This window comes from Lissotriton vulgaris, chromosome 1_1 (genome assembly GCF_964263255.1).
Source record: "Lissotriton vulgaris chromosome 1_1, aLisVul1.2, whole genome shotgun sequence".
Taxonomy (NCBI): domain Eukaryota; kingdom Metazoa; phylum Chordata; class Amphibia; order Caudata; family Salamandridae; genus Lissotriton; species Lissotriton vulgaris.
In genome coordinates this window covers 1,982,132,779-1,982,151,794 of record NC_141685.1, presented here as the reverse complement: position 1 = coordinate 1,982,151,794, position 19,016 = coordinate 1,982,132,779, and the positions used below count along the sequence as shown (strand labels likewise).

The 19,016-nt window shown below is 43.9% G+C and overlaps 1 protein-coding gene across 2 annotated transcripts in view; it reads right to left on the bottom strand.

Moving 5' to 3' along the window:
* The window catches only part of CACNA2D1 (calcium voltage-gated channel auxiliary subunit alpha2delta 1), a 1,701,483-nt gene that overhangs the window by 193,663 nt on the left and 1,488,804 nt on the right, over positions 1 to 19,016 (bottom strand). For both annotated transcript variants that reach the window (XM_086919803.1, XM_086919796.1), the window contains one exon: positions 12,144 to 12,215. In XM_086919803.1, coding sequence (XP_086775929.1) covers positions 12,144 to 12,215 — 72 coding nt within the window. The remainder of the gene's footprint in view (positions 1 to 12,143; positions 12,216 to 19,016) is intronic.

The following is a 19,016-nucleotide window of genomic DNA, read 5'->3' as shown; positions in this document are numbered from 1 at the left end:
TGGACCCCACTAAGTAAAGGGAGAGTTGCTTACCAAGAACAGATGAAGATGCACTTGGGATGTAGAATATACTTCCTTTCATGTTTCTTAAGGAACTGGATTATTCCATACTGCTGGGCTAACACTAGTACACCTAATTACAGCAATGGGAATCCCGTGTTAAAGAGACTAAGATATATAGCATCTCTTGGTGAAACAATTAACTGCCTCTTCCTCATAAATACCCTACTCAAAGAAAGCTTCTCAGAGAAGAAAAAAACATTGTGACAAACCTTGGTCCTAAATTTTTAGAAGCCCTGTTCTTGGAAGAAGTGCTTTCTGCCCATGGGGACATTAACATTGAGGAAGGGCTTTCTGCCCAAGGAGGCATTAATATTGAGGCTGTCCCCAATAGACCTGTTCTGGCCCCAGGAGAACCCTGAGAAGATTTTCAAATGTATAAAAAAGGTACTAGACCTATCCAGGAAGCCACAAGCCAGGAGTCAGGCATGCAGCATGGAAGTTGGTTAAGTAATACTAAACAAAAGAGTAACAAAAAGAAGGCAAAAAGGAAAATCTACAAAAAGAACAAGAAATATGAAATTTCAAGATGTGGGTATATCATCTGATTCAGTGGTGTCGCTTGTATCTGCCACTACTCCCCAAGGCCCAGTACCACTTTGTGCTGCTTCAAAACCAGTCGAGCAAGTGAAGTCAGATATTAGGGTGGTGCTGAGACCCGCTCAGACTGATCATGATATACCAGTGGCTTCCAATGTGGAGGGGGCTCTCTTTGGTATAGTTGGGTGGGATAAAGTATGCAGAAGAACATTTGGCTTGAGACAGGGGTTCATTGTGGCCCTATTACTGTTATTAATCTATATAACGGAAACCTTGGAGGGTTTAAGGTATGTCAGGGGATGAGAACCATAGTTGTGTTGTTTTATGTGAATGACACAGTGCTATTAGATGTTGTGCCGGTAGGTTGCTGCTGCAATTGGATGCCTTTTCTTTTTATTGTACTGGAATGATCTAAATTTTAATACGGCTAAAGCAAAGGTAGCGTTTTTTTCAAAGGGTATGAGGCTCTCTTTGAGGTTCAGATGGTGGATCAGTTTTTTCCAAATGGAGGTGCTTAGGAATACAGTTACCTTGGTGTGTTATTTAGCAATAGCCTCGATTATGGCTGAGATACCCGCCACCCCCTCTCAACACACTCCCCAAGGATGGGAAACTGGAAACAGTTCTGAACTTTTGGAAGACGGGAGGGAGTGACCCTCCCGGCCGTATTTATTAAAATATGAAACAAAATTAAAACATTAAAATAACAGTTTCATATTATGTACAATTTCATTACCACATTGCGATGTTTGGCTAACCTTAACATATTCTCTAATACAAAGGTTCTCCTAGCCGAACTAACATCCTACAAAACATTAACTTGAAATTTTGAAATTGTACATCCTAACGTTTAAGGGCCAACGGCAAGGTCGTAACCGGTGTCAAGATCCCTAAACCAGAAATATCCCCCTCACTTGTGAGGGGCGACCGCACAGAGGTGTACCTCAAGTGCAACTACCAATTTCCCTTGACTTGACGGGGGCCCCAATAAACTCGGCGCCACTTAACGGTCGTCCGAGGACTCGTGTGAGGTATCTAGAAGGTAGCGTAGACCCCCTCCCAAACCCCACACAACTTACCACATCTGCCGTCGCAGATATCCTGGCCCCGGGAAATTCCCCAGGAGGGGGCTGTAACCCCTGCTACCCAGGAAGGGGCCTTGACCGCCTTTCCTTTCCTTTCGGCGGCCCATCCTTAGAAGGGACCGCCTACCCGTTGAGGGGCCAATGGCCACCTCCCTCGAGCGCTCCCATCCGTAATGGGTGACGCCCACTCATAGGGATCTTCCAATTAGTGCTCACCGATCATGACCTTACCGCCCGACCAAAATAAATACGACAATTCTAACTAAATTACTAAAATGACTAAATTACTAAAAGACAGTAACAAACAGCTTATCAACAAGCAAGATTACGGATCAACACTAGTGCAGGATTACTTTATTTGAGAACATACTACGAATTGACCATTCTTTATTGCATAATCAAACTTATCACGATAATCATCACAACCTGCAAGAATTAGCGTTACCACATCAAACTTTATTCAAAAACCACTCGCTGTCCTCAGGGGCTGGTGGGCGGGTCAAAATTGGCTCTTCGTTCCGTCTCGAGCTCACGTGCAGCGAGGGGGTGCAGCTTCAGAGCACAGGAACAAGAGGATGCGTTCTTGGCTTGTTGCTCCTTTTATCCGTCTTCAGGGCGGGCGTAAACCCGCCCCCGCCTGCCCCTAGGGCGTGGCCGGCCGCGTCAGTGTCTAGGCCAGCCCACTCTAGGGCGGGAAAAAGCGCGCCCCGGCTACGCCGCTTCGGGCATACCAGCCGAGGCTCGCCTCCCGCCCAAAAATGGCTTCCCGGGGGGCTCGTGGTACACCGCCATACGTTCGGGGGGACCGAATGGTCGCCCCTTTCCATATGGCTGAGATACCCGCCACCCCCTCTCAACACACTCCCCAAGGATGGGAAACCGGAAACAGTTCTGAACTTTTGGAAGACGGGAGGGAGTGACCCTCCCGGCCGTATTTATTAAAATATGAAACAAAATTAAAACATTAAAATAACAGTTTCATATTATGTACAATTTCATTACCACATTGCGATGTTTGGCTAACCTTAACATATTCTCTAATACAAAGGTTCTCCTAGCCGAACTAACATCCTACAAAACATTAACTTGAAATTTTGAAATTGTACATCCTAACGTTTAAGGGCCAACGGCAAGGTCGTAACCGGTGTCAAGATCCCTAAACCAGAAATATCCCCCTCACTTGTGAGGGGCGACCGCACAGAGGTGTACCTCAAGTGCAACTACCAATTTCCCTTGACTTGACGGGGGCCCCAATAAACTCGACGCCACTTAAAGGTCGTCCGAGGACTCGTGTGAGGTATCTAGAAGGTAGCGTAGACCCCCTCCCAAACCCCACACAACTTACCACATCTGCCGTCGCAGATATCCTGGCCCCGGGAAATTCCCCTGGAGGGGGCTGTAACCCCTCCTACCCAGGAAGGGGCCTTGACCGCCTTTCCTTTCCTTTCGGCGGCCCATCCTTAGAAGGGACCGCCTACCCGTTGAGGGGCCAATGGCCACCTCCCTCGAGCGCTCCCATCCGTAATGGGTGACGCCCACTCATAGGGATCTTCCAATTAGTGCTCACCGATCATGACCTTACCGCCACAGGCCGGATAGTTGACCGGCTATCCGGACCCCCCACACACTCCTACCTAAAGGTCATGTCTTAAAGTCCTCAGCCAAGCTATCAGGTCTCCTATGAGTAACTCGTTTCCCACCCGGGACAAGTGAACACCATCCCCCAAATACATACTGTCCCCTTTAATACAACCATGCGAAATAGAATGCAGTGTACTTGAACGGAACAATCTACTCACTTTATTATTAATCTTCCTTACTGAATGATCAGAGCAGAAACTGAAAGAGCCCCCCGCCACACTTTTCGTGGGATCATATGGGACCACGCAATCGTGCACCCTGGAACTCTTCTCGCTAACCAACTTACAGTGGAAAGCATCGCCTCAAGAAGAAGTCGTCTACCAGCGGTCACCAAATCATTGCCCCCAAGATGTACTATGATTATAGCCGGCGGTGACCTCGTCCGCCCTAACAAACCCTCGAAAAATGATTGAAACTGGTCAATACAGAGCCCGCCCTTTCCGTAGAAGGACACACTGTACCCGTATTCCCCAGCCACGTGAATCATGTCACCTGCTTTGAATACGTCCGCGGCACGCCTCACGTATGAGTGGCACACGACCCACACCTCCTTTTTCACAGCCGGTGATGTTTGACCGCTGGCCCGGTGTTGGGTCGACTGCATAGTCCGCCCCGCCTCGTAGGCTTGCGCAACTGAAAACCAAACAAAAACAAGAAGCGTGAGTACATCATTACAGCTTCACAACATGTGCAACCGCACATACCTTTTATAACAGTTGGAGGACCAACGCCCCACACGTTTAACTTGTTCGATATTCAGACCCCTGGCTGTAGCCTCTGTAGCAGCCCCTATCCGAAAGGAATGGGTCCCAAACTCGCCGGGGTTCAAGCCCGCAGCGGAAATCGACATCGCATTTACCCGCTGAAACTGAAACCTCGTCAGTGGGGTGGCGTCAGCGTGTCTCAACAAGGTCCCCCCCATGATGCCACCCTTTGCGCTAAATATTCCTCTACGCAACTTACCGGGCACATGGAGGACCCGGGAATCCTTTGTATGATTGTGCAGTCCCCCATCGCACCCTGATCGGTCTTGGACCTGACAAACGAGACAGTCATTGTCTCCCCTCTGACCTGAACGTGCTCTCGGCACAGTCCCCCCATCACATCCCGCTTGTTCCTCGCCACTAGTTCGCTTACCCGCATAGCCCCATGGAATTCCAGCGCAAAAGCGGCTCGGAATAACACTGTTTCATACTGGGATGAACACGTTGAAGGGAGTACCGATAATAACAGGGCCAGCCTATCCAGACCTATCGGGCGCCTTTCATCTACTCTGCGACCCTCAAGGCGTTGCCACCCACGTAGCGCTTTTTGTACAACGAAAGACGCTGTCGGGTCCTGGATCCCATAAGCCCTTGCCACAAAGGAAATGGCTGCCCGATGCCTCTGGGCCGTAGCCACTGATTTGCCTGCCTGATGTAAAGACAGCAGGAATTTTACTACCCACTCCTCCTGGCCCCAAAGCTCCCCTCTAGCAGTCCCCAAAAAGGACAAATAGGAACGGAACGCCCCTTCATATGCCTTCCTCGTCCTGGGTGCTAAACTCTCTCCCACGAGGTTTCGTAGTTCGGGGCACCGAGAGACCAGAGAGCTTCGGGAAAGGGTGCCGCCACCGGGTCCGCTGTGGGCAGAAAACCTCAGAAGGCCTGCATACGGAAACGAGAAAGCGCATCAGCCGCTTGGTTCATCACCCCCGGCACATGTCTTGCCTTAAATAGCACATTCAATTGCATACACAACAAAACAATTTCTTTGAGCAGTCTCAGAATCCATTTGCATCGTGCCGCCTGGCTATTGATACACTCAACCACGGTCATGTTATCAGACCAGAACACCACAGAGTGATCTCTGAACCCCTCGGGCCAAGTTTTCAGGGCCACCAGAATGGGGAACAGTTCAAGAAAAGCAATGTTACTCGTCAGCCCACCCTCATGCCACCATGACGGCCATTTTTGAGCCGACCATTGTGTGCCAAATATGGCACCAAAACCAATGCTCCCTGCCGAATCTGTCCACAGCCCCAGCTCCTCGGAGGACACCGCCGGTTTGTTCCAGACAACTCGACCATTGAAATCCGCCAGAAATGCCAACCAAATGCGCATGTCCTGGCGAACCTCTGCCGAGAGCCTTGTGCGATGATGACCCTCCTTCAGGCAGACCATGGCCTGAGCGATCGAGCGGGAAAAGGGGCGGGCCATTAGCATTACTCTCAGGGCAAAATTCAACTGTCCCACCAATTGTTGTAATTGATGTAGCTTAACCTTGGACTCACTGATACACGTTTCCAGGGATGCCCTGAACCTTAGCACTTTGTCTCCCGGTAAACGAAAACAACCTTCCTCTGAGTCGAGCTCGATCCCTAGAAACTCGAGGCAAGTCGAAGGACCCACAGTCTTACCTGGTGCCAATGGCACACCAAAATGATTCATCAAGACACAAAATTCATTCAAAGCCTGACCACATTCCGGATCCCCGGCTGCCCCCAGAAACAAAAAGTCATCGAGATAATGCATAACCTGTTGAAACCCCGTCTTCCTTGTGAAGACCCATTGCAGGAAACAACTGAATTTCTCAAAATAGGCACAAGATATAGAGCACCCCATTGGCATACATCTATCCATGTAATAGTGACCCTGAAACATGAAACCAAGAAGACGCTGATCGTCTGGATGTACCAGGAGCAACCGGAACGCTGACTCGATATCAGATTTTGCCATCAGCGCACCGGGCCCTAGGCGATTCAATATGGCTACGGCCTCATCGAAAGATGCGTACCGCACCGAACACACTTCCGGGTCTATCGCATCGTTTACGGAAAGACCACGTGGGGCTGACAAATTATGTATCAGCCGAAACTCACCCGGGTCCTTCTTGGGCACCACCCCTAAGGGGGAACAAACAAAGTTAGCAACCGGTGGCACATTAAATGGACCGGCGACTCGACCTCGAGCCACCTCCTTCCCAATCTTCTCCTGTACCACGGTCGTATGTTGCAAGACTGATATTTGGTTTTTACATTTCGCTACACCCTGAAACTCCCCCACTGGGATGCGGAAACCATATGAAAACCCGTTCCGCAACATCCCAGCGGAAGCGTGATCCGGGTATTCGCTGAGCCAAGGAATCATTGCCATGGTATCAATCGGAGTAGGTAAAGGCGCCCCTCGGACTATTTCAGACCTGTTTGGCGCCTCCTCTACCCCCGTTATCACCCGTTTTGGCTCTGCACATGGACTCAGGATGGGATGATTGCCCACACCCACCACATTCGTGCCTAAATTTGCATGACCCCTGGGGCCTCGTACATTTACCCTTGTTAAAGTTCCAACAAATCCCCCTTTTACCTGTGGTGCCGTTCGGCCTCGAGTGGTAGTCGTTACTCGTACCTGATCGAAAAGGCGTCCCAGCATATTGGCGGGAGGATTCGCCCACACTACTCCCTACCAATGGCAAATTCAACATACCAGTATCCTCCATTTTTGACCATGACACAAAATCGTAACAATCCCAAGTTAAGTTTTTATCATGTTCTTTCGCTTTTCTGAAAATATTATCGTAACAGAACCACTGATTGCCCCCATATGATACAGAATACCCCATGATCCGTGACTGATAAATCGGCAATTCGGACAGTAACTCGGGCCTACGTTCACCCAGGATGGATGTAAAAATCCCCCACGCTTTGCCCCAATTGCCAATGTTTTCATTTACCATAAAGGCGGCCATCTTTGCGCGCCAAACACTCGGATGCATGAGTTCCTTTTGGCTCTTAACATGCTCCATCTCATAATGATCGGTAAGCAACGAGAAGATGTTTACATACTCATCTGCCCATATCTTCTCTTTAATAGCCATAGGGACATGTTGACCCAACTTTTCCCTTCGTGAAGGTGCAGACTCATCCCTCGCAATCGGCAATGGCCACTTACCTGAACCAGAAGCTGTATCTGCGGCTGAGCCTGTCCCAGGTGGTTTTTCTACTGCCGCAGCCGGCGCGATAACTGGCGATGCTGCCTTCGCCGCCTCCCTCGTTTCGCGCAGTTGCTTCATCAACACCCGTGCGTCGTCAGCCGTGGCGCCCTCGCTATCTTTACCCAACCACGCTGCTAATTGTGCTGCCAGCTCGGGCGGCATATCCTCCCCGGACACGGGGGTGACCACTACGGGAATCGGATTCCCCTCTGCCGGCACCGGAGTTGGCCCTTCGAGTGGGGTACAGGGAACCGGGACGTCTCCCCCAGCTGCTCCCCTTCTGGGCCTCTTGCCTTTTCCTCCCGGAGCTGTTCCTGCCAAAGGACGTTTCGGTCCCCCTTCCCCGTCTTTATCCGCCATTCGCTTCTTTAGGTCGGTCACCTCTTTCATAAGAATACGCAGCATCTGGTCGGTAGTCATTCGCTTTCCAACTTTCTTAGGCATTCTCCAACAGAGTATCTGTAAGACAAACAAGAAAGATTAACACGCTCAAAATTGGCTCTTCGTTCCGTCTCGAGCTCACGTGCAGCGAGGGGGTGCAGCTTCAGAGCACAGGAACAAGAGGATGCGTTCTTGGCTTGTTGCTCCTTTTATCCGTCTTCAGGGCGGGCGTAAACCCGCCCCCGCCTGCCCCTAGGGCGTGGCCGGCCGCGTCAGTGTCTAGGCCAGCCCACTCTAGGGCGGGAAAAAGCGCGCCCCGGCTACGCCGCTTCGGGCATACCAGCCGAGGCTCGCCTCCCGCCCAAAAATGGCTTCCCGGGGGGCTCGTGGTACTCCGCCATACGTTCGGGGGGACGAATGGTCGCCCCTTTCCATTCTGGAGTCATGTCTTGTCACAGTAATCAAGCACTATGGCCATTTCTGCCTCACCCCAGAGATTAGATTTGGCTCTGGGACATAAGTTAGTAAAAGTGTTGAGAGAGGGGTATGATGCGAAAATAGTCTCTGTCACAGCTATTCTCCAAGTCATTTAGTTTCAGGCAACAGTGTAAATACGTGTTCATTTTTCTCTTGTAGGGACATCTAATATCCCTTGGTTGCCCCACCTTTTTTCTTATCCTGATGAAGACTCGCAGGGCCCAGGCATAAAATGACCGTATGGCCCTAAGATGAGTCAAAACATCGACGCTGTATATATAAATACCCTGGACCCCGTTATTATTTTCTATATTGATGTGCACAAATCTATGATATATTCATCTAGAAAATATATAAAAAAATCTCCTCTAAATAATCCAGTTGTCAGGTTTCGCAGGATGGGTTAATGTGGATCCGTTACTGCGTTGCTAATTAACTTGAATATTTTATGTCACAATCTATTTGAATTTATCTTTTTCTTTCTTACCACCACACACATTCCTTTGGCACCCCTTTGCTATAATGCACGCTTCTCTTGGGGCAACCACTATGAACTGTAATGTTTTGCAGCTATGAATTTTTGTAACTTGTTTGATCGAGAAGCAATGGATTAAAAATATTGCTCTTTATTGATACTGTTGCTTACTTTTATGCCCATATCATTATATTGTCTTATAAATTATGCATTATTGGACAGAGCTGATCAATGTATATACACTCCTAAAATGTGTTGAATTAATGAATATTCACTGATGAATTCAGTTTGAAAATTATAGAGGTCTTGGACCACTGTATTCTAATAACACATTAAAATGGCAAGCGCTTCCACATCAATGAAACAAACCACAGAGTCAGTAAGCAGTGCGCTGAGAGTAGATTTGGGCCTCACCAACATTCTTTTCAAATATAGGCAGGGGTTGCTCAATTATTGGGCAGGCTTGTTGAAATTGGAATAAAGGCTCTTTGAGGTATCTTGTACTACTTCACTTGCCTGGGAACCTCAGGGATCAATGGATAAATAACCTGCAGGCTGTGGAAGCATCCCTTAATCTGCCTACCTGTTATTCCCCCTCAGACATGTTGGTGTTTCAACAGAAACAGGTATTTAAACACTTAATTAAAGAGCACTCACCCAATAGTGATTCAATTGATGTAAGAAAGAAAGACAGTTTATGAACCTGGTGGAAGTTTATTTTTGTGGTTTAATTTAACCTTATTTGAGGGGCATGAAGAGTAGATCTGTGAGACGATGGGCTCTGAAGGTTAGGTTGGGCCGGGTTCCTGACTTTATTAAATGGGTTGGGCCCACCCTGAGGGGGAGAGACAGGAACGTTTGCCCTTTTTGTAATCTCCATGTTTTATCATTTTTGGATCTTATTTTTTTGTGGCTCTTTTATAAACATAAGACAAGGCCTCCTATTGCCTGTTTTTAGAAAGATGCAGGTCCACCTCATTAGCAACTTAATAAATATAATTTGGCATTGTAATAATATGGCGGTCGACTGTCCTTTGGTAAAATGTCTGTCCACCGTAGCTGATAAGATTCCTTGCACCCTTTTATAATAATGTGACTTGCTATTTGCACAACAGCATTGATTAGGATGGCATAGCCAGTTTTACTCTCCTTTTATTGCTCCTTTTTATTGTAAAACGTTTGCACTTTTATCGTAGTGTGGCACTTCTTGGTTGGTGTATCAACATTTGAAGGCTGCTGGTAATTCTACCCTATATGAATTCTCTTTTTAAAGTATTGAATATGAAGTTTATCAATTTTTTTTGTTCAGCTTGTCATATTGTATAACTTGCTTTGTCAAGTAATTGATCTTTCTGCTGCTGTCACTGACCTGTATGGTACTTATGTGGTTTTTATATGTTTGGGGATTGGGTGCGCTGTGCTGCTATAGCTGTTGAATATCTTAATCAGGGTCATTATGGGTATTTTAATTGCATTTATACCCATATAAATGTATACCCATATAAATGTGTACATGTGTGAAAATATTTTTATTGTTCCCCTGGCGAATATCGTTAGATTAAGAGGTTTCCAGTTGTATGCGTATATTCGTTTTTACTATTGCTGACTTAATGAATTGTCAAAAAAAATTTCTTCCAGTTTTTAGAACTTTTTTTTTTAGATGTGTGGTTTGTATTGCCTAATTGGTATGAGAACAAATGAATACAATATATTGAGTACTTAACAGCTTTCATCTTTAAAAAGAACAGTTTTGAAAGGTCAAAAATGAAACAATTTAACTCTGATTCTGAATACATAAAACATGTTACACTTTTTCACAAACAACAGTTCAGTTTCTAAAATAAAATAAATGACTAATTGCAAAATTAAAAATATGCTATTGGCACTAGAAATGTTTATTATTCTTATAATTTCATATTTCTATTTGTCATTATTATTCAATGTTTTAAAATAATATAAAACAAAGAAGTTTTCAAACAGAACAAGTCAAATTCTCACCACTTCAAACTTGCTTTTATAAACAAAACATGCTTAGAAGTTATTATGTAGCATCCTCCTCTCTAAAAATACCGACAAATAATTTAAATACTTTAAACGGATTCCAATGTTTACAGAACAATTATATTTTTATAAATCTTAGTGAACACTTCCATATGTGTTACTAATAATGATGTCATTTTTAAAAATCATAAAAAGTGTTGAACTATATTTAAAACTCTTCTTATTTAAAATCAGTGCAAAAGAACACCAAATAAAATCCTCATAAATCAAAATATTAATCAGCGCATACTCATTATTTCCTATATAACATACATAAATTGGAGAATAAATTCTGAAGCCACATCATCATTTGATTCTATATCTACCAGGAGCAAATTAACTATTATCCTATGGTATTTGAGCTTCGTGACTTTCATGAAACTTTACTTATATTGATAAAGATGTGTTTTTTGGCAGGTCTTTAGGAATTGATTAGTATTGATGAACTTACTTAAATCTGTCCCCTACTACCTGTTTATTTCACATGAGAACCATATCCTATTGACTGATTTTATTCAATAATTAGTAAAAATTGCCCTTTAACATTTATAGAAATCAATAATTTGCTTAATTAACTTAGCAGGCAGAAGGGACATTTTTTATCTCTTCGTAGAGTTTGATGCGATAATTAGTAACACATTAGAAGCAAAGCAGGAGTATCATTTAGGAAGATATCAACTGATTTATCCATGCTATGGCTAAAACATATGCTGCAATCCCTTTGAGCATTTTCCACACCAGTGCAGTATAACTCACAATGAAAATTTCCAATTTCTCTACAATGAAAATAACAAGTATGGAGATGGATTTGCACTAAGAATTTACATTTTCACTAATTTTGTTCAACCCAACTTAATTAGAGAAAAGTAGCTGCTTTGTCATTTATATCCCAGCTGCATCAACTATCTTTTCATTTGATGCAGTTTAATAAAAAAAATCATATGTTTAAAGGCAATTGGGGATAAAACATAGTAAGGGGAAGTTGTTCATCAAAATGCATTGCAATGAAACCTCAAGCCACAAACATTTAAAAATATGTCTGTGCTGTCAGAAGTAGATGGAAGAGGACATCTTCAGAACAGAGGAAATGAAATAAGGAGAAGAATATTGAAAGGGAGAAAGAATAGAGGGAAAAAGAGAGAGAAATAAAAAGAATTCAAGAACAAAAAAGGATATAATAAAGAAACAAAGGAAGAAAGGAAGGAGGATGGTAAGAAACACCGTGTGATGATTGAAAGAGAAAATTGGTCAAAACATGAAGGATAAGCTAGAAAGTTGAAAGGAATGAAGGATTAAAGGATTGGAGGAAAAGTAGAAGTGTAGAAGAAAGGAAAACAAATGTGTAGCTTTTGTAACTTTATCTTAGTTTGTTAAGACACAGCAACCACTATTACTGAATGACTAATGAATCCCCTTCTCTCAAGTAGGATGGGGAACTTCAATATTAAATCAGGTATTGTGACAATACTCACCTCATCTTGAGACTTGATAAGTGTTTTAAATGTTAGCTCCCCACTTAATCCATCAATCATTTTATTGCGAATCTAAAATTGAAAAAATGAATGAAATGATTAATTAATGTTTGATTCACCACTGCCCCAAGAATAGAATATACTGCAATTTGTAGACATGTAGATTATGAGGTATTGAACAATAGGGACACAGGAAGCACGTGTAATTCTTTATTTAATTTAGTCCTGTATACATCCATCTGCACCTGGACAGTGCTCAGAATCAGAAACCTTGGTCTTTCCTCTACCCATCACAACCCTAGAGCACTTCTAGGTGCTCTCACCCCTGGCCACCACTGGCAGCACTTCTGCCACACCACAGAACACAGAGGGAGGGTTCACATGTGCCTACTAAAAATTCCCAGGCATTCTCCACACCCTACATCCACCACTCCAGCACCAACAGTACCGCACTCACATTTACACAAACCATCGAGCTGCTCACAGAGATCAACACCCATCCACACAACACTCAATACTCTCAAGCGTGCTCTTCAAAAGCTGCTTGCTCACAAAATATGCCATGGAGATCAAGCTCCAGATCTGTTGTTCCTCAAGGAACATGGTAAAACCCTGCATCTGCATCAGACATGATTATAGCCATCCCCACCAGCTACATGATCCCCAAGCAAGACCAGCTGCACCCAGTGACATAACCCAAAAAGATGGGTTTCTGTACCAAATTGGCTCAATGAGGGCCCCATGAATGGTTGGGGCCCTCCCAACGGCGGGGGCCTGATCGGTAAAGCAGAGTGGCTTTTCGGAGCATTTAACTATTTCTTATTCCATTCCATTGCACGCATTCTGCAAGGCATGCAATGGCATGGCTAAGAGTAATTAGGATGCCCCTCCAAAACAAAATACCCTGGTCAACCCCTCTTCCATGTGGGCTGTAGGGGCCTCTGTTGCACCCCTGGCTGCGCCACCTACATAGACACCTCCACCAGCTACATGGAACACCTCATATTCAAGATATGTATCACAGACAACATCCCCCTGGGTGTACCAATTTTACCAGTGACATCACAGCCTCCTGCTGCCTCCAAAAACATCAACCCCTCACAAGACCTTTCAGACACGCTTTTGGAATTCTGCAGGAAAATCACTGCCATATAAAGGTACTTTGGCTCTCAAGAGGACCTAGTCACTATCGCAAATTAGCTTACCATCACAGTTGAAGAATGAACCCTGACCTGATGGCCCGTTGCCCCCACAATAAAAAAACTGCTGCCTTGAAGACCATTAACTCAGGGGCCCCCACCTGACCCTTGCTCCTACCCAGCAGAAACCTACTAACGCCCATGCACAACACCTCAATCAACTCAGCCACATTCCTGTACACCTGGAAACACTTTACCATCACACACCTGCTCAAGAAGCCATCCACTAACCCAGACACTGTTTCCTACTCAGACGCATGCTTTATACCCAGATAGTAAAACAAATCCACCCACTCTAGTGGCATTCCGCCTAAAACTGGCTTTGCTTTATGGGTTTTATGCTGGTTAAAAACATGAATTTTATTTCTGCAACATTAATCTCTGATCCATGATCAGGGCAGAACTCAGAAAAGCTGTTCAAATGTTTTGAAGGCTGCTTGGATTTTTTGCAATCAGTAGGGTGTCATCCTCAAAAAGATGTATAATGATTTTCATGTTAGCTAGAGAAGGGGCATCAGAAGAAGACTGGGAAAGAAAATGCTAAATGTAATTTAAACGCAATGTAAACAAAGTGTGGGTCATGGCACATCCCTGTCGGTTCACTTTGGAAATGGGGATCCTCTCAGTCAGCTGGCTTTGTGCTCCCCGATGTATTCACGCATAGTTGTTTTTATGCAAATGTATGACTAGGGACAGAATATCCAGTGGCATACCTATGTTGCGTGGGACTTGCTAACACCTGAATCTGGGAACCAAATCAAAAGCAGATTTTAGGTTCACAAAGGAAACATAAAGTTTGCCTCTGCTGATCAAAACTGTATTCCAGAATAATTAAACAAAAACTCTATCAATATTAGAAGTTTTTTCTCTAAACCCAGTATGAAAGAAGCTTAGAATATCATTCTCAGTGAGCCAGTCCTGTATCTTACATAGTGCAAGGTGACTAAAGTCCTTTTGTATGCAGTCAATTAAGCTAATAGATCTCTAGTTGGCTGGAGAACTTCTGTCACCCTTTTTATGAATGGTACCACTTCGGCACACCTCCAAGTGTTCAGGAAAGCATCTGATTGTGCACAAAAATGTCAACTGGATTGCCATCAGGCCCAGGAGCCCTGCCACTTTTAAAAGTAGTTAGGCTGGCTGTGACATCAAATAGATCAAACAATAGAGGAGAGTGATTCAGAAGACCTACTGTAATAGGTGATCCCTCAGAGAGAACTAGGGCACCATCATGATATAGGGACCTTCAATTGGTGCTACATAGTTAGTAGGTTCAGGAACAGAGGCACGAGCACATCTGGAAACCAACAATCAAAATCTAGTAGAATTTGAAACAGAGCAAGCATCCTTTTAATCTTACCAACTTTGTTTATCCCTCGACCTTTTGGCTTTATGCAAGCTCATCTTGTTTGAATTTCTAATAGAGGGAATCCAGTCAGTATCCTTGCGTTTTATTAGGGGTTGGCAGTAAACCTCACTCTGCGGGCAGAGTTCACAGAATTGTGCTACTCCTCACTCCGCTTGGAGCACAAAGTTTGACAAAAGAAAAATATGCTAACCACCGGTAAAGTGTGGTTTACCGGTTGGGTGTGCTGCTGCAGTTAAATGTGTAAACAAACGTATCCCTGAAGCGAGGTGCATTATACCTGGCCAAAGCTGGAACTCACTACTCAGTCCCTGGCACACACCGTGCAGCACATAAAGATGTTTTTGTTCTGGTGAGATGAGATCATAGGTAGGTTATGTGGGGCCCTTTAATACATGGACCTTCTCCACTCTCTGTGAGAGTGACAGAGCCTCTCTCACCATAGCTCAGACCCTGCCCTCCTCCAGGGAATCCCCATGTGGAAAGTGTGTGCTTCTGCAGCTGGGTGAGAGCTGAGCAGGGCACAAGTGGAGGAGCACATGTTGCGGGATTTCATTTCACGTCATGTGAAATTTGGTTTGATGGTAGCCTCCCCATGTGCCCATGCTCAGTCTCAGTTCCAGGGCAATCCATGCCTCACTCTGACAGACACGGTGGAAGTGGACATTCTGCATCCCAAACTTCACTTCATGCTGGGCCCTTCATCCAAGCCTTATTGTGGGAGCTTCTTTAGACATGATCAAGGGTTCGGAAGTTTCTTTTTCAAACCAACAATGAGGACAGTGACAGCCTTGAGTCCAGTAGGAGCATCCCCAGGCAAGGATCAAAGGTATACTTTCTGAAATATGTGCTTTTTGAGTGTAACACACATGTGCAGAATTAGAAGGACTGTGAGGTGTGTAAACTTGGCACTGGGCTTTGATGGATGGAAGATAAATACTGCTGAAATAGTATATTACAGAGTGAAAACAGTGACTGTCAGTGCTGCATCCCAGGGTTGTGTGTGTGTTCGTTAGAGGCCACACCTTAGCCATGCCCCGGAATGAGGTGTGTCCTACTTAAACAGCCCTGTAGAGGCTAATATGTTACCCCTATACCCACCATTGTCGATCCTGGGGTTTCCAGGGAAGAATAAGCTTCAAACATTGAGAACAGCAGCTCCTACACAAGGACAAATGCACCAGAGCCAGTTACATATAATGTCTTTGCCTGCTCACGGAACTCAGCATAATTGAGTGGACTTTTTTGGCAACTCTGGGAAATTCCACAGAGTGAAACTCCACTAGCCTCGCCCAGGCCTAATCTTAAAAGCCCATGCCAGGGAGCATCTAGAATGTCTGCAATCCATATTGAAACACCAGTTAGATTCAAAAGTAAATGTAAGTCATAACTAATGGCAGTCAAAATATCCTAATGGACAACAACATGCCGCCATTTAAGACGAACCATGTTGTCTGAAGACTCAATGCCCCTTGTAAGAGTAGGTGGGAAACAATACTCATCGTACCAAAGGTGACATCTGCATGATCCTTGACAGAGGAGACATGGCAGAACTCATTTACCTGGACCTCTCTGCAGCATTTGACATGGTCTCACACTCCATCCTCATCAGGCACATGCACAAGATTGGCATCAAAGGATCCTCTTTCCACTGGATCTGTTCCTTCTGAATGTATAGAACTGTCAGCCTGGCACCTTACTACTTGGAAGCCCACAAACCTATTTGTGGAGTGCCTTAGGGTTCAATGCTCAGCCTCGCCTTCTTCACCTCCTACATGATCCCATATGACCCAACTATTCAAGCTCAACAAGAAGAAGACAGAAGTAGTGATCTTCCACAAGAACACCTCACAATGGTAGTCCAGCTGGTGGCCAGTGGAACTCAGACTCACACCCAGCACGCACACAGGGAACCTCACAAACATCAAAGACAAGAAAACTGGATATGACCGCATAAGTGAACGCCATCACTGCATCCTGCTTCCACACCATGAAGATGCTGAGAAAAATCTTCAAATATCTTCCAAGCATCAGCAAGAAATATGTCACTCCCACCCTAGTCACTACAAACCCTATAAACCATCCAGAACTTAGCAGCCCAAATTATTGTCAATCTCCCATACAGAACTCACATTTCACCACACCTCAGGGAGGGGAAACAGCATTTACATCGCATATGCTACAACGCATGCAAATACAACGCAATAGTTGGGGCGCACTAAACAAAGGAATAGGATAATTTACTATTCCAACACCTTCTCTACTGTTGCACACACTGGAGTTGGAATAGTAAATTATACTATTCCTAAGTCCAGCATGCCCCGTACAGCAAGTTGTAGAAAAGACTTGTGATGTAATGTTTTGCGTTGTAACAACGTGGTCAATGTAACACCCGCGTTGTAACCGCATGCGTTGTAGCACAAACGATGTCACGTTGCATATTCCTCAGGGAGCGTCACTGACTCCTGATACATGAACACGCTCATTTCTAACTACTCATACACTCTTTAATTCACTACACACATTAGGCACCCTCCACCTCAACAGTATCATCTCCCTTGACCAACCACCCGGACACCTCCAATCTGCAATAATCCTGCTTGCACACATTCCTCGTATACTGAGAACCTATACCATAACACAGCATTTCATAGCATAACAACTTTACTTGACTGGAGTTATAGAAAACCTTTCCTTTCCAAGTATTAAGTAATGTATAAAATTAGGAACTGCTGAATTTCACTTACTTGTTTGGTAAATCACATATAATGTTGCACATGTTATATTTTTCTACTGCAACAGTTCATAGTGTCTGACTTCAATATCTGTTTGTCAATAGCAAGTTTAATGGGACTCCCTCAGAGTTAGGTATGGCCAGGGAAAGGAGGGGAATGAAGAAACACAGCAAGGAGAACAGTTTTCTCTCGATGGCCACAACATTTCAATACAAATATGTATCCGATTTTTAATATAATGTTGGTGACAGATACACAACAATCTTGTTCATTTTCTTCAAAAAGTGTAAAGTTTTATTTTCATTTTATCATTTCTTTTTTATTTTAATCTTTTATCATCGTTATTCAAAGGTGGAAAAATTTCTTTTTTTATAAAAAACATGTTATCAGTATTAAATTCATAGACAATATTATAAGTCATACAAAGGAGAAAGAAAACACAATAAAGTAAGCACAATACATAGCTATATACAAAAAAATCAATTCACCCAAATAGTTATGCCCCTGGTAACTAACAGTCTGTCACAACATTCACACACAATCATACCCTCACTACATTCATGACCACAGTATCTGAAAAAAGGAAACTAAATCCAAATTGGCTGAGACACCCTGCCAATCTGCAGGTGTCAAGGCACAGTATGAGAACCCGCACTTGGTCCAAGTTTTTTATAAAAAAAAGAAATGTTTCCACCTTAAAAGATCAAAATAAAAAAGAAATGATAAATTGAAAATAAAACTTTACACTCTTTGAAGAAAATGAACAAGATTGGTGTGTATCTGTCACCAACATTATATTAAAAATCGGATACATATTTGTATTGAAATATTGTGGCCATCGAGGAAAAACTGTTCTCCTTGCTGTGTTTCAATATCTGTTTGTGCCATGTGTCATCAAATTACTAACAATGTATATTCTTCTATGAAACGTTTTGGTATCTGTGAAAAGGAATTATATTTTCCTCCAACTCATGCATTCATTTTATCTATGCATCTGAGCAATTAAATATCAATATAATAAGTGGCTAGTATGGTAGTACTACCATTGGGTATAGCATCCTTCTGGAGAGAGCTCAAAGGTTGTTGGGTTTACATGATAGACCAGTTTGGTGTATCGGAGTATTCACTACCAACAGGCTGCGAGAAGCAAGATTGGCATTTTGTTATCTTCCTCCAATGTGTTTACTTTTAAGGTCGTAGGGAGGCTTTCCTTTCTCAACTACATTTAAATGTAATTCATTTTATGACTTGTATCTGGCACAATCATCTTCCTTACCTATGCCTATCAGCTTTATGTTTACAACAGTGAAGGTTTGAGAGAGACAGACATTTGGGAGTCCTAGCATACAGAAATCAGCAGCTAACTAATGCCTAGAGCACACCCAGGCACAAATGCACTCCAACTTGCTGTATATACATGGTGTTGAGTGTAGAGAAAATTCCTCCAGTGCGTTAAACCGAAGATTTTTATCTGATTATCTGATTTATCTATTTTTGCCCAACATTTTTAATCCATTTATAAAATGCACAGGTAGATTACAATTTAAATTTAAATTGGCATTGAGGCACCTAG